This window comes from Dendrobates tinctorius, unplaced genomic scaffold (genome assembly GCF_039654945.1).
Source record: "Dendrobates tinctorius isolate UK_male_01 unplaced genomic scaffold, ASM3965494v1 ptg000073l, whole genome shotgun sequence".
NCBI lineage: Eukaryota > Metazoa > Chordata > Amphibia > Anura > Dendrobatidae > Dendrobates > Dendrobates tinctorius.
The window spans coordinates 4240202-4257058 of record NW_027361741.1 but is presented as its reverse complement, the minus strand read 5'-3'; the positions used below and the strand labels follow the sequence as shown (position 1 = coordinate 4257058).

Sequence of the window (16857 nt, the reverse complement as noted above, 5' to 3'; positions counted from 1 at the left end):
AAACATTTGTTAAAATATCCAATACAATTTAGGTATATTTTTATTTATTTTTTAATTTTTAAAATGACCAATAATATCACGTACAGGGGACAAATACCACCGCACCATGACCAGACACCATATTACCATCAAAGAGTGACCTATAATACCACATACAAGGAATAAATACCGCCACACCATGTCCAGACCACATATTACCACCACATTGACCAAATAATATCACATACAAGGGACAAATACCACCGCACCATGTCCAAACCACATATTACCACCACATGATGACCAATAATGCCACATACAAGGGTATATATATATATGTAAACAGCATGCATACAGTTTATAATTGATGTGCAGTTACACACACTTCTATAAATTGGGACTTTAGTAGTCAGCAAGCATTTGCATTTTTTCAAGCACATTTATTGTCTGGGTGCATAGGACTTTAAGTATTATACTTTATATGATCATGACCAGTTTTTGTCTCATGTCTGCTTTAGTTCAGACTTTTTAATTGATTTTAACTAAGTGCTTGTTTGAGGAGCTCTGTATATAGTGTATAGGTAATAGTGATCACTGGTGACATTGTACACAGGACCGCAGTATATAGTATACAGTATATAGTGTCAGTGTACAGGTAACACACTGACTCACCAGTGTCATCTCTAGGTGATGTCCTTCATCTTCACTTTTCATTTTCATACAAGACAGACCGCCGTCACTTCCTCAGCCACTGCTCATCTCTGCAGGAAATAACACAGTTTTCTAGAGCACCGCTTGCAGAACACATTACTCATTTTTTCCCCAAATTCTAAACTACACCAGATAAAGAAAAAAGGTGACAGTGTTGCTCTGCACAGTAAAAGGACTGCCTCCCCCATTTAAAACAGTATCCTCAAAAAATAAAATAAATACATCACTGCAATCATAATATCCCCCATCCTGGCCCCCGTGTGTCTCATTCCTGGCTTCAGCCATATGTTCTCCCATCCTGCCTACATGTAATGTCCCATCTTGCCCCATATGATCTCTCCATCCTGCCCCATCTGTCCCATGATCCTGCCCCATCTGTCCCACGATCCTGCACATCTGTCCCATTATCCTGCTCCATCTGTCTCCATCCTGCCACATGATCCTGCACCATCTGTCTCCATCATATCCATCCTACCCCATGATCCTGCACCATCTGTCTCCATGCTGACCCATGATCCTGCCCCACCTGAATCCATGCTGCAACATGATCCTGCACCATCTGTCTCCATCCTGCCCCATCTGTCTCCATCCTGAACCATGTCTCCATCCTGCCTGTCTCCATCCTGCCCCCTGTGTCTCCAATCCTGCACCCTGTGTCTCCATTCTAACTTGTGTCTCCATTCTGCCCCTGCGACTCCCATCCTGCCCCTGTGTCTCCCATCCTGCTCCCTGCCTCCATTTTGCCCCTTGTTTACATTCTGCCCCATGTCTCCCATTCTGCCCCATGTCTCCATCCTGCTCCTGTGTCTCCCATCCTGCCCCGTGTCTCCATCCTGCCCCGTGTCTCCATTCTGCCCCGTGTCTCCATTCTGCCCCGTGTCTCCATCCTGCCCCGTGTCTCCATTCTTCCCCGTGTCTCCATTCTGCTCCGTGTCTCCATTCTGCCCCATGTCTCCATTCTGCACCTTGTCTCCATACTGCCCCCATGTCTCCATCCTGCCCCCATGTCTCCATCCTGCCCCCATGTCTTCCATCCTGCCTCTGTGTCTCCCATCCTGCCTTCGTGTCTCCCATCCTGCCTCCATGTCTCCCATCCTGCCCCGTGTCTCCCATCCTGCCCCGTGTCTCCCATCCTTCCCCCGTGTTTCCAATTCTGACCCTGTGTCTGTATTCTGCCCCGTGTCTCCATTCCGCCCCTGAAAACATACAACGTTTCGGCCATATTATGGCCTTTTTCAAGTACAACATGTAGTTCAAATGGTGACCTTTTATGGTGTGGCGCAGCGAATCACCACTTCGGTAACACCCATTACATATAATTACAATAAATACATAGAATTACATCCATCAGAAACTTGTACATGTAAATCAACATAATATCATGTAAATTTTACTCAACATTGTATCATTAATATAAATGTAGTAAAATTAATCCAAATGTAAATACAAAGTCCCCAAAAAAAGCCCACCAATAGATGTCATGCATCAAAATAACCATAGCAATAGTGTGCCAATCAAAAACAGCGGTACAAATATGACTCCACATGATCATAACTGCCAATCAACACCCTCATTTCTTTAGGCGCCAGCCCCAGTAGCCAATTGTTTTTATTTACTTATCCTGCACAAGAGCCGGAGACTTCCCTCTCCTCCCCCTGCAAACGTCAACAAAGTTACATCACATGCTGGCGCCAGGTCGCATACCGCGCACAATAGCATGACGTGCACAACGTGGCCACCGCGCATGTCCCCGACAAAGCGCGATCACGTGACGCGCCCGTCGCATAACACCGCGCTTGCGCAGTGTCACCCAGATGGCGCAATCACATGACGTGCCAGTCAGAAACAACACACATGCGCAGCACCGTCAGAGGGACAAAATCATCCACAGGCGCCCGTCGCGATCATAGCGCCTGTGCAGACAGCCCCTACAACAAATAATATAATATCTTTATAGTAAAGCAGGGCATGAGCTCACCCAAATAAGGGGGGTCTTATATTTCTTTAGAAAAGGAATATTATATGCGAAAATAAAGAAGACTCCTAAAAAAAGGAGCCATTCATAGATCGCACATATTCAGCAACCAAATCCATGGTAACTTCCTAATCCAAAGAATAGACCACCATAATTGAATCATTATATATGACAGAAAAACATTTAGTGTTGGCAACAAATACAAATTACAAAAGAAACCAAAATATATACTGTATAGCAGGAAGAGGGCACGGGGAATAACAGACAACAAAATACATGTCGCAAAATCTTCATGATTCGGGACTGTTCAGTCCCCGTGTCCAAAGGAAATCTATAAAAAAAAACAAAAAACAAAAATTAAAAATTAAAATACACCATTAAAAACCACATAAACTCCATAGCCAGGATGTTATGAGACGAGGAATTAGGTAACACATATTTGTAAATTATAGTCCAGATTTAGACACTTCGGTTGTAATGTATTCAAAACAGATATCCATCTCAACTCCTTCTTTTTCAACACTTTAACCCTATCCCCCCCCTCGTCTCAATACAGGGACCCCATCTATCACCCTGAACCTTAGCTGATTAACAGAATGTCTACACTCAATAAAATGCTTCGGTATTGATAACTCCAAAAGTTTGGTCCTAATAGTACTCTTATGTTTACTTATACGTGCCCTAATTTCCAAGGTAGTCTCGCCTATGTACATCAATCCACATGGACACGAAATTAAATAAATCACATAAGTCGACTAGCATGCATATGTTTCCTTAATCAAAAATTTTTTTCAGTGCAAGGATTATTAAAACTATCCCCTTTGAGCATATTGCCACAGCACGCACATCTTAAGCATGGAAAATTACCCATCTTAGGTGGAACCAAAGTTCTCTGTATACATATTTTAGAAGGACCAACGTCAGATTTAACCAATTTTATCTTTTAAATTATACCCTCGTCTATAGGATAACAGGGGTCTATCAACAAACTCCGTTACGTGTGGCAAACCCTTCTGTAAAAGACTCCAATGCTTATTCAAAATTCCTCCAATCCTGCCACTAACCGGACAGAAAGTCGAGACAAAAGGGAGACGCCTAGTAGATACCTTTTCAAGTTTACAGCATAGATCCTCAACTGGCAAATCCAAAGCCTTATTTTTATATTGTTTAACCCTATTAATTGGATAACCTCTGTTGATAAATTTTGTACACATTTGATCCAATCTCATATCCAACTTATCCTGTTGTGAACTCATTTTCTGGTCTGCCTCTGGTTTCTGGTGAGGGAACTGTTTGTGCTGACAGAGGAGTTGTGAGTTCTGTTTCCGGGCTCCCTCTGGTGGTGGCAGGAGGTAATGAAGCTGATCTAATTAACAGAGACCTGCCACCTGATAATGAGGATGACGATTGGACATCTGGAGTCTCAGACTGGATTTAAGACAGCCGACTCCCTATTCCCATGCTGGTGATTTTCTCCTGCCTCCTGAGGTCTTGGTTTCCAGCTCAGTTCCTGTCTTCTCAAGCTAAGTTTTCTCTGCTAATGTTCACATTTGATTTGGTTTTGTCTATTCAGTTTTTGTGTGGTCAGCCAGCCCCGGCTGGGGCTGTGCTGAATTTCCACTCTTATGTTACTGTATGTGCCAGTTTGCTTTGTGTCCCTTATTAGATTGGCCTCTTTTTGATCTGTTCTCAGAATATGCCAGAGTGCTGATATAGTGGGGAAGTCTAGTGACTTCAGGGTTTTTTTTCGCTATCAGAAGTGTTGGACATTTTTGCAGGGTTTTTTGGGCGTGATTGCAGACAGTATCTTTCCTTTCCTGTCCTTTCTAGTTAGTGTGGGCCCCATCATTTGCTCAGCCTATTTTCCTACCTGTGTTTGTGTTTTCATCTTGTCTCACCGACAATATATGTTTGGGGGCTATCTATTCCTTTGGGGTCAGCTCTGGGGCAGTTTAGTTTTCCCTTTTCTTGCTTTAGGCTTATTTAGTCCTCCGGCTGTGTTGAGGCATCTAGAATCATCGTAGGTACGCTCCACGGCTACTGCTAGTTGTGTGGATAGGATCAGGGGTCTGCAATCCGCTTAGTTACCATCCTCTCTGGTTTTCTGTGGCTTAGCTTGGTCTTGTTTTCCTCCTCGGTGACCCAATCATAACATTATCGTCTTCTTTAACAATTCTTCGTACCCGCAACATCTGAAGTGTTGGACATTTTTTGCAGAGTTTTTAATTGCAGACAGTATCTTTCCTGTCCTTTCTAGTTAGTGTGGGCCCCATCGTTTGCTCAGCCTATTTTCCTACCTGTGTTTGTGCTTTCATCTTGTTTCACCTTCAATACATGTGTGGGGGCTGTCTATTCCTTTGGGGTCTGCTCTGGGGCAGTTTAGATTTCCCCTTTTCTTGCTTTAGGCTTATTTAGTCCTCCGGCTGTGACGAGGCATCTAGAATCATCGTAGGTACGCTCCACGGCTGCTGTTAGTTGTGTGATTAGGATCAGGGGTCTGCAATCCGCATAGTTACCAACCTCTCTGGTTTTCTGTGACTTAGCTTGGTTTTGTTTTCCTCCTCGGTGACCCAATCATAACATTATCGTCTTCTTTAACAATTCTTCGTACCCGCAACATCTGACTCCATGGGAGTGACTCAACCATCCTTCTTGGGTGATTACTATCATACACAAGAAGACTATTTCTGTCCGTCTCTTTAACAAAGAGATCAGTACATAAAGACTCCTTATAGACCAGTGTGTCCAAAAATTGGATCTGGTCCAAAGAATGGGTCAATGTAAATTTTAGCTCAGGAAACACATTGTTTAATTCATTTTGGAAGCCAAGGAGATTATCCACACTCCCTTCCCAAATGCAAAAATATCATCGATGTAGCACCACCAGGCCCTGACATGGCTCCAATAGATGGAACTGTACACATGCTGGTCCTCGAATACCGCCATATAGATGTTAGCATAAGTGGGGGCCACATTGGACCCCATGGCAGTATCCCGCAACTGTAGGTAATAATCATCCCTAAAGAGGAAGAAATTCCTCCTGAGGATGAAACCTAACAGTGCAAGGACCAGTTGTGCACACTCAGTCTCCGGTTCTTGTGCAGGATAAGTAAATAAAAACAATTGGCTACTGGGACTGGCGCCTAAAGAAATGAGGGTGTTGATTGGCAGTTATGATCATGTGGAGTCATATTTGTACCGCTGTTTTGATTGGCACACTATTGCTATGGTTATTTTGATGCATGATATCGATTGGTGGGCTTTTTTTGGGGACTTTGTATTTACATTTGGATTAATTTTAGTACATTTATATTAATGATACAATGTTGAGTAAAATTTACATGATATTATGTTGTACAAGTTTCTGATGGATGTAATTCTATGTATTTATTGTAATTATATGTAATGGGTGTTACCGAAGTGGTGATTGGCTGCGCCACACCATAAAGGGTCACCATTTGAACTACATGTTGTACTTGAAAAAGGCCACAATATGGCCGAAATGTTGTATTTTTTCACTGGCAGAATAAATCTTTGACACGATTTTTCACCTGGATGGGATGCTGCTCTTTCTTTTTATTGGACATTTGTGTTCACTTGGGTTTGTGAACTTGGAGCTTGCATCCACAAATACTCCTGCTGTGCTGTCAGCTGTCTTTTGCTGTATTCCATCCTGCCCCGTGTCTCCCTTCCTTCCACCGTGTCTCCATCCTGCCCTGTGTCTATAATCCTGCCCCTGGGTCTCCATTCTGCTCCCTGTCTCCATTCTGCTCCCTGTCGCCATTCTGCCCCCTGTCTCCATTCTACCTCTGTGTCTCCATTCTGCCCCCTTGTCTCCCATCCTGCCTCTGTGTCTCCATCCTGCCCCCATGTCTCCCATCCTGCCCTGTGTCTCCTTTCTGCCCCCCGTATCTCCATCCCGCTGGTGAAATATATTGCGTCTTGCCGCTTTCAATGAAAAAAAAATCTTTCTCCTTACCTGGCCACTCTCCTGCGATGGTTATCCCTCCAGGCATTTCAAGCGCGCACTCGCCGGCGAATGACAATGATGTCATACGCCGGTGACGTGCACGCTGACGTCAGCTGCCAGCCTCCGATTGGCTAGCAAATAGTAACTTGGCACTCAACTTGAATGATCCTTTTTGAAAGAAAATTTTATTATGTGCAGTCTCAGAAACGTTTCGGCCCACAACGGGCCTTCGTCGATCATTCAAGTTGAGTGCTAAGTTACTATTTGCTATTCATTTGGGTCTGGGTAACCTACTTGTGCACCCTGCGGTAGTGCCACGCTATACTTATCACAGCCTCCGATTGGCTGTCGCTCTTAACTATTGCTGTGCGGGCCCGCACGGCAATAGAGTAACTGAACCTGTGTCTCGGACGCAGGTTCAGTTACTGCACCGAGAGAATCCTGCCGCTGGGGCCTGATCAGCAGAAGAGACAGAGCCTGATGTGGGCCCCCTCTGCTGATCGGGCCCCATGCGCTAGTCAGGGCGCTAATGCCCTGATGGCGGCCCTGTCTATGATGGGTAGAGGCAGGAATGGACTCTGGAACTTCACAATGGGTGTGGTTAGTTGGCACTTGAGACACGACTCACAATACCGTTGTACATCTGCATACTTTCCGGGCCTAAAGAACTGCTGAAGTATGCGTTCTTCAGTTTTATTTACCCGTAAGTGTCCTCCCAGCATGTGTGTGTGTGTGCCATCTCTAGCACGGCTCGTCGGTATGACTGGGGCACCACCAACTGTTTTACCACTTCATCTCGGATTTTATCAACCCTATACAATAAGTCTTGGTTGACAGCCATGCGAGGAAAAAACAGTTTCTGTCCCCGAGTGCTGAGCCACCACATTTATTTCCACCCCCCATTCCTGTGCCCGGGCCAGGGTGGGATCCTGGAGCTGCGCTGTTCCAAACTTACCGTTGGACACTTCCAGCTCGGGGATCATGGGGTCTCGCCCTCTCCTGCCTATACCTCTAGGGAAAAACTATCGGGGTTGCACTCTGTCCCTAGGTTGGCGACCTCTACGGCAGGTATCCATGACTTCAGGATCTTCGGGTACCAAGCCCTGAACAACATTTACCTTGGGAGGCTTAACCTAGGTTTCCCACAGGGACCAGGATAGGGGCAAGTCTGTTCCCAACACAGTCCCATATGGAAGGGTCTTCACCACTCCCACCACACGGTGTGGAAAAAGTAACCTCCGTGGTCAAGTACTCTCGAGTTCCCCATGGATACACACCACCCACACTTCCGTCCATTGAGGTCATCCCCGGCAACAAGGGACCCATGGACCAGAGTCACTAAGCTCCCTAAGTCCAAAAGAGCATCCGTCTGGTACCTGTTGATGAGTACCTGGCACTATCGGGGCTGTCATCAGTGTTGCCAGGGGAAGTGCTTCCTGTAGGACTTTCTGACCAATGCAGACCTTTGCACCCGATTATGGGGGGCGGCGTGGAGATAATAGGAGCGGAACGCGTGAAAATGGGGCTTCTGGCAGGAAGACAGTACACGCTGAAGGAGACGGTTGACTCTGTCTCCGTGGTTTCTGACCAACCAGCGGGATTACTCTGCAGCCTGTTGGCCCCTTTGCGCACTACTTGCGCACCTACTGGACTGAGCACCTCACAGACTATGGTACCTGAGAGCCCTGATTGGTCAGCACCCCTGCCGACCCTACAGTGCTCGTCTGTCCGCGGGGTCCTGCTGTGGCCTCCACTCAGGGAATTTACTTTCCACTCGCTGAGCCAACTCCTATTCATCACATAACACCGTGTTCCAGGACTGATGGATTATGTCGAGATGAGCTAAGCCACGCCATTGCGGTACAGAGAGAGTGCCTTAACTTCATCCAGAATTGCTTCAGAGACGCCTCGTGGCACCTGCGTCGCCATCGTGGGATCTTTCAACCTAGTCCGTCCGGAAGCTACAGACTGATAAGTTGAATCATTTTGTGCTATATGTTGTTAACATTGTTTTATCCACTGTTCCCCTTCCTGCATTCGTACTGTATCATTACTGCAAACTCCCTGCGTGGAGTATTGACTGCAGACTACTTTGCATAAAGTTCCTGTTAACTCTTGCTCTGCCTCCTGCTCATCACTGCATACCACGTTCCTGCTAGCATCTAACATATGACTGGATAAAGATGTTCAAAGAAATTTGTTAAAGTGTCATCCATGATGAAGGAGCTGGATGCCAGTCCCTGTCCACAACTGATGACAGTGTTGAGCTTGCATGTGAACTGATTACATTGGAAAGACGAGTGACAGTGGATTCTATGTCTTTTAAAAAATCCCCACAAGGATGAAAATTCACATTTGGTGAAGAGGTGAAGGCAGGGGTGAATTCTTGGCTCCGTTTTCAGCATAAAATATTTTTCAATGATGGAATACGAAAGGTTGTTGATCATGGACAAAGTGCATTGAAAAGCAGAGAAATTCTGTTAAATTATGAATTTGTCTTTTTTTTTAAACTGATTGAAATAAATTTCACTGTCAGAGTGCAATAATTTTTAACTCATCCTCATATATAAATCAAACCATTTGCTCGTAACTTTCTTTAATTTACAACCAAAGAACTTCTCCTTCTGCCTCTTCCCCTTTGGCATGTCATTCGTCATCTTCACATTAGACTCACTCCACCTTTACACTAAGTAATCATTTCAATTTCTGCTTCTTCAAAACTCTTTATCTGCTTTTCCATCCCATTTCCTCATTAAAATTAAACAAGTCTCAAAACAACAGTCCTTCTGATAACTATTAATGGGGTTGTCCAAGTTGGCATGAAAGTCTTCAGTAACTCTATGTGACTGCAGACTTGTGAATCCTCACATCGCGCATAGTGTGTGCTAACAGAATTTTGTGGTGCTGGCAGTGAGACTGGGCGGTCATGTGACTGCAAGTATGTGATATGTATACTTTTGGCCACATTCCAACTACACTTTCACAGACTCGCCAGCACTTTTTTGCGCTGTTCGTAAAAAATATTTTAGGCGCCCATGATATTTTTGAGGCAGAAGAAACTTATACAGATTATAATTACTGTAATAATCATAATTTTACAGTGAATGCAGCTGATGTGTTCATATCAAAATTATGGGCTTTAGATGGATCCCCCGCCAGGGCAGTGGGGTACTCGGTACCGGGCTGGTATCTCAGAGGGAAGTGTCACAGTAGCGGTGACCCGGTACGTGGCCCTGGGCGTCCATGTAAAAAGGGGTTAAGAGTGGCTGGTTAAAGTTTATAAGTGGATGATACGTGACGCCACCTGTGGTGATCGGCAATGAAGGGGTTAAGCCGACGCTGCAGGCAAATCCTCTGGGACAGATGGTATAAGGCAGCAAGATGTAATAGCTCCCCACAGGTGGAGCTGTGGTCCCAGGGCAGTGGTAATATGTGTTGAGGAAGAGGGTGTAGTGTCTGGCACAGAGATGTAGCGGTGCTGGAGGGTTTGAGGAAGAATGCAATGACACAACAGGGTGCAGTTTCCGTTACCTTTACTGTGCTTTGTAAGTGCAGTCCAGGGTCCAGATTACAGATGGAACAGAGGCTGGCCAACTTGGAAGCAACTTAGGAATCTCTCTATGCAGATGGGTTGTGTAGTCTCCTTTCTAGCGCTTTCTGAGGTACTTGCAGTACTGTGTTACACTGAAGTTCCACTTGCTTGCTCTCTTTTAGAACCCCCTCGTATGGCAGACAGCTGTAGCCTCCATCTGGCTCACACGTTGCTGTTGTGCCTCTGAGTCTTATGTGGGAACAGAGCATTTACAGCTTCCTATTCCTCCAGTTTCTGCTGCAGGAACATCAGTATCCGTACAACCTTGGAGACCGGACTCCAGACCATGCGCTACAGCTAGAAGTGAGCCTGAACTCTGCTCAATCCTCCAGCTCGTCTCCTCACATCGACACACATTTCCCTCCTCATACGAACTGACTAATTTCCCCTTCCTGGCCCCCAGAGAGCAGCTCCTCCACCAGTTTTGGTTCAGAGCTCCCTCTGCTGGCCTGGAGTGGGAACTGTGCTGTGTGTTTTATTTAACTGATAGAGAGACCTTTCATTGCTTCCAAGCATGACATCACACTCCCTAGGAAAAGGTAATGCCACTGTGGCAACCATACTCCTGGGAGCGCCACATAGACATGAATCATTTACAGTATAATCATAATGATTTATTATGGTTTTCCAATGTGTCTGTAAAAATATTGTCTGCCCGTTATTTTTTGATAATATGTTAAAAAAAAAATAAGAAGTTGGGCCTCACTCAACACACTTACATTGAGGCTGCACACAACTAGTTGGATTGTGGCAGCGAGTATGCATATCACATACTTGCTGTTACATAACCACTGGTGTCAACATTGGAGAATCCTAACAGCACGCACTGTGTGGATTCACAAGAAAGACTGTAGACTTTTGTGCCAAACCTGGACAATACCTTTAAGACCACATTCACATGTTCAGTATTTGGTCAGTATTTTGCATCAGTATGTATAAGCCAAAGCCATGAGTGGAAAAATCAGAGGAAAAGTATAATAGGAACACGTCACCACTTCTGTATTTATCACCCGCTCCTGGTTTTTGCTTACAAATACTGATGTAAAATACTGAACGTGTGAACGTGGGCAAATTCATGTGTTGTCTTTTCTCATATATCTCAGGCTATGTGCCCAATATCAGGAAATAGCAGCGTTTAGGACACAGCAGATAATTGTTATGCCGCAGCTCAAAAACACGTACCGCGGGTGAATTTTCGCAGCTTTGAATAGAAGCACAGTGGGCATGGGATTTCGATAAATCCCATCCAGTTTTTTCCACGTTTTGGACTCAGCACACGTGAGCTTCATCCAAAACGCTGCTCTTCCTGATCGTTGGATCGCACCCTTAGGCATCATCCAGATGTCCGTGCGTCACGTATGTGTTCTATCTCTGTATTTTATAGGTAGATCACTTGCCCATCATAATCTATGGGGCTATTCACCTGTCTGTGATTTTTTTTTTCCGGTTGGTCCGCAAAAAAACAGTGAGACATGTTTGTTTTTGATCCAAGTCACGGAAAACAATTACCCGTACAAGTCTATGGGTTTATGAAAACCACATACAGCGCACCGATACGATGAATATATGGCGAATAAGTTGTGATGACAAGATACTGGCTTTTCATTTGCTTTTGTTCTCACTCATTGTGTAACATTTTCTCTGTCCTCACTCCCCTCTCCTCTATATCTCTTACAGAAGATGAACTGATGTTGGTGGAAGCGGCCTGCGGTGCTGCGCTTGCTGCGGTTTATTCCGGACACATCCAGCGCTTGCAGAAGGAGGGCCAGTTGGAACAGTTGGCGGGGCCACTGATAATGATCGTTTGTGGGGGAAGTTCAATAAGTCTTTCTGAACTCCAGAACTTCAAGTCCCAACTAGGAATGGTTTAATTGCCTGAATAAAGAAAATCGTGTAAATAAATACGACTTGCAGCGCTTCAGCTGAGAATTCATGGTCTTTCCACTGGAGGGAGTCTGGAGACCAACAATTGTCTTCTACATTGATGAGAAAGGAATGTTTGCAAGATTTCTATTAACCTTTGACTTCTGTTCTAGCTATTGATCAATACAACACTCTCGCATTTTCTCTATACCTTCTGGTCTTTTCATTTTTCTCCTCCCTGACTTGCCGGTTTTCTAGCCCTCTGCCTCTGTCTACTCTCGCCACTGCTGATGAATTTCCTACTAGCATGAGTCCCCTCACAGATTCTCTTTAGGATCAGAGTTCTATAAATCATAACTCTCCAGCCAATATCTTATGTAAAAAGGCACCTCGGGCTGGGAAATCCTATTACCAGAAGCACCATTAATTATTGCAAGTCAGCTTTCCCTCCAGCGGTAATATGTTATCTGCAGCCCCTTCAGCCCAGACAGTGGCCTTCCCCACGAAACCGCTGGAGGGGATGCAGAGAATGTTTGGAACAGAAAATAAATAAATAAATCAATATTTAAGCCACCAATATTCAGTTATATCTATCATCTATATATCCCATATCTATCTATCTATCTATCTAACAATCCCATACACTATCTATCTATCTATCTATCTATCTATCTATCCCATATCTATCTATCTATCTATCTATCTATCTAACAATCCCATACACTATCTATCTATCTATCTATCCCATATCTATCTATCTATCTATCTATCTATCTATCTATCTATCATCAATATATCCCATATCTATCTATCTATCTATCCCATATCTATCTATCTATCTATCTATCTATCTATCATCAATATATCCCATATCTATCTATCTATCTATCCCATATCTATCTATCTATCTATCTATCTATCCCATATCTATCTATCCCATATCTATCTATCCCATATCTATCTATCCCATATCTATCTATCCCATATCTATCTATCCCATATCTATCTATCATCTATCTATCTATCGACCTATCTATCATCTATATATCCCATATCTATCTATCTATCTATCCCATATCTATCTATCTATCTATCTAACAATCCCATACACTATCTATCTATCTATCTATCTATCTATCTATCTATCATCAATATATCCCATATCTATCTATCTATCTATCCCATATCTATCTATCTATCTATCTATCTATCCCATATCTATCTATCATCTATCTATCTATCTATCGACCTATCTATCATCTATATATCCCATATCTATCTATCTATCTATCCCATATCTATCTATCTATCTATCTATCTATCTATCCCATATCTATCTATCCCATATCTATCTATCTATCCCATATCTATCTATCTATCGATCTATCCCATATCTATCTATCATCTATATATCCCATATCTATCTATCTATCTATCTATCTATCTATCTATCTATCTATCCCATATATCTATCTATCTCATATCTATCTATCTATATATCTATCCCATATCTATCTATCTATCATCTATATATCCCATATCTATCTTTCTATCTATCTATCTATCTATCTATCTATCCCATATATCTATCTATCTATCTATCTATCTATCTATCTATCTCATATCTATCTATCTATCTCATATCTATCTATATATCTATCTAGCTCATATCTATCTATATATCTATCCCATATCTATCATCTATCTATCTATCTATCTATCCCATATATATCTCATAGCTTTCTATTTATCTATCTATCTATCTATCCCATATCTATCTATCTATCCATCTCATATCTATCTATCTATATATCTATCTATCTATCCCATATCTATCTATCTACGGTTTCTATCTATCTATCTAGCTATCTATCTATCCCATATCTATCTATCTACGGTATCTATCTATCTATCTATCTCATAGCTATCTATCTATCTATCTATCTATCTATCTCATAGCTATCTATCTATCTATCTATCTATCTATCTATCTATCTATCTATCTTCTTTTTAATTCTTTGCAGTATTTGTTCACTAATTGTACCGCTCAGCGCTATGTTCATGTTGGTTTTTTTCCAAGCAATTGTATGATAATAAAATCTAAACTAAGGTGATAATCTAATTATTTATTGCAAGCAATGATCATACTTTAAGAACTATGAACTATCACCTTCTTGATGCCATTAACACCTTTGACGAAGGTACCACTTTTTCATGTAGCAATAACTGTATCATTTGAGATATCCGCATCAACCGTTATGTAATATTTTAGCATCTGATCCTTCTGTACAGTGACCTGTCCTGCAATTACTAAGGTGTGTGCTGTTTCAGAATTGATGGACTTACTAAATGTCATTTAATTAGTAGCACATTTTTTTTCAACTATTTAGGTTTACAAATCTCCTAAAATGTATTTAAAAAAAAAATACAATTATTTTCTTTCGGTTATTGCATCTTTATCTCTGTCATAATGCTCTGTCTTAAAGGGGTTGTCTGACTTGTATAGCTGAGCAAAAAGATTTCCAGGACCCTAGAATGGCAACCATGTTGGTTCGCTGTTGGAGTCAGATCAGGGCAGTGCATTCTGTGAATATCTTGTGTGATTACAAGCCCCCACAACAGGGGCTTAGTAATCACAAGATATACCCATGAAGCTGACCTTTTGAGTGTCAGTTGAGGTAGTTGCCATAGAGTACTGATGTGGCCCTGGACAAGACTCCTGCAAATCTTTTAACTTAAGGCGACTGACATGTATAAATATTTCCAAGTAGCGGGGAAGATTTCAATCTCGATGGATCTAGAGCAGGTCCTTCCAGTGCTCTCCACTGTGACAGAAGTTCTGTGATTGGCTGCAGTGGTCAACCGACTGGAATACAACTGGAGTGGCCTTTCCTGGATCCACTGGGTTTAGAAGAGTATGCCTCATTTTATTATTTTAAACCTTTCCCTGCCACCTGGAAATTAATTTTAGAAGTTAGACAACCCCAAGACCACAAGTCACAATCATTCATGCCCACCATAAGCCATGCATATTTTGATTTTATACAATATAGAGAATTGTTTTTTCAGTTACCAATAGGTACACTCAATATTTTTTTAGGTAGCAAGATGCATGTGTGGCACCCCTGAGGGTCCTGTCGCCACAGAGGTAGTGCACCTCATCCAGAGGTGTGGTATCCCACTCTCAGGTAAGGAGGGAGCACCACCCAGGACTCCTAACTCTTGCGCCCAACACACACCTGGCTGGCCAGGAAAGGGTATTGGGGAGTTAGTGGGGAAGGTAGGTAGAAGGGGAGGAGCTTAAGAAGTGGGGTGATTGAGGACATCCAATCAGTCACAGGTGACAGTTAGTGGGAGGAGTTAGTGTGAGGTAAAAAGATCATTCTGGAAAGATCCAGTGAGTCAGGGACGGACCAGCGAGAGAGCAGGACTGATGTGGGGAGAGTAAGAGTCAGAGATAAACATCTAGAAGGAAAGAAGCTCCTAGGAGAATAGAAGGGGTCCTAGGGGCACGGGTAGTGCAATAAGCCAGACGTGGAAGGACCAGGCCACAGTGGGGGAGCCGGCCCCTAAGCCTACTGGAGAATATCAAACAAGGTACAGCTAGCAAGCCGGAGGCTGAGGTAATTTCAGATGCCTCAGCTGCAGCCACAAGTATTCCCTAAAAAGGCAGCCAAGATAGGAGCAAGGGGATTTTGAGATCGTCGCCTGACAGGGTCCGCGGCTGCCGGCTCGGGGACACTGCTTGTGAAGGTGCAGGGCAGGAGGGAAAGGAGAGATCAGCGCAGAGAGGCGGCCTAGAAAGGTGAACATTAAAGAGGAGTCCTAAAAAGGTGTTCCCAAATTGCCTGAGAATTTCCTGGACCCCTCCCACGGAGGACACAGTGCCAATTGTGAGTAAAGACCCTGAAACTGCACCCAACTGTGTCCTTCGTGTCATTTGCGTCCCGCCTGCCTTACACCGCATTCACCATCACCGTCACCGGCTCAACTGTTACTGTGGCGCCCCTGAGGCTTGGTCGCCACAGAGGTACTGCACCTCCTCCTGAGGTGTGGTGCCCCACCATCAAGGTGAGTTGGAGGCTCCTGACCACACTCCAACACTCGCATCCCACACAACACGGTAGTTCAGCAAAGCCACATTGCGGCTCCCTGCTTGGAGTGTAGCAAAGCACCTTTGGTGGCTCCCTGCTTGGAACACGAAACGTGCTGGGAGGCAGGTGGAGTTGAGAATGCATAAAAGAGGGGGAAGGTTTAGAGTTTCAGTCAGTAGGTCAGTCAGTAGGAGAGAGTGAGGAAAGAAGATCCCTGGGAGAGGGATGGAGGAAGGAGGTGCTGCAGCAGACCTCAGTGACCTGGATCTGCTGGCACGGGAAAGGAAAGGAGAAAGACATTGAACTGAAACCTGATCTTCCAGCAGAAGGAGAGATTAGTACGGAACGAAGGAGTAAAAGGGAACAGAGGACGTGGGTTAGGAGAGAACCCAGCCTAGAAGTTCTAAATGCAAGTCCGGGGCCCGGTCCCCGAGGTTGTATGGATGCTAATGGTCCTGCAGCAGACACCGGTGGAGTAGTGGTCTGTAAATGCACTACTCCCATCTAAGACTTGGGGGCACAACAGCAACATTGATAGTGAGCTGGGATTCAGGAGAAAGAGTCCCCGAAGCAGGCTACAGCTGTCTGCCGTACAAGTAGAGTTCTTGGAAACATCTGTCAGGAGGCACTCCAGTGTAACTCAGTACTGGGAGTACTTCGCACCAAAGGCGCT

General features: G+C 43.9%; 1 protein-coding gene across 3 annotated transcripts in view; it reads left to right on the top strand.

Moving 5' to 3' along the window:
* Positions 1-14207, top strand: part of SDSL (serine dehydratase like) — a 149507-nt gene extending 135300 nt beyond the window's left edge. For all 3 annotated transcript variants that reach the window (XM_073582571.1, XM_073582572.1, XM_073582570.1), the window contains exon 9: positions 11905-14207. In XM_073582571.1, coding sequence (XP_073438672.1) covers positions 11905-12098 — 194 coding nt within the window. In that variant the 3' untranslated portion in view covers positions 12099-14207. The remainder of the gene's footprint in view (positions 1-11904) is intronic.
* The last annotated feature ends 2650 nt before the right edge of the window (positions 14208-16857 follow it).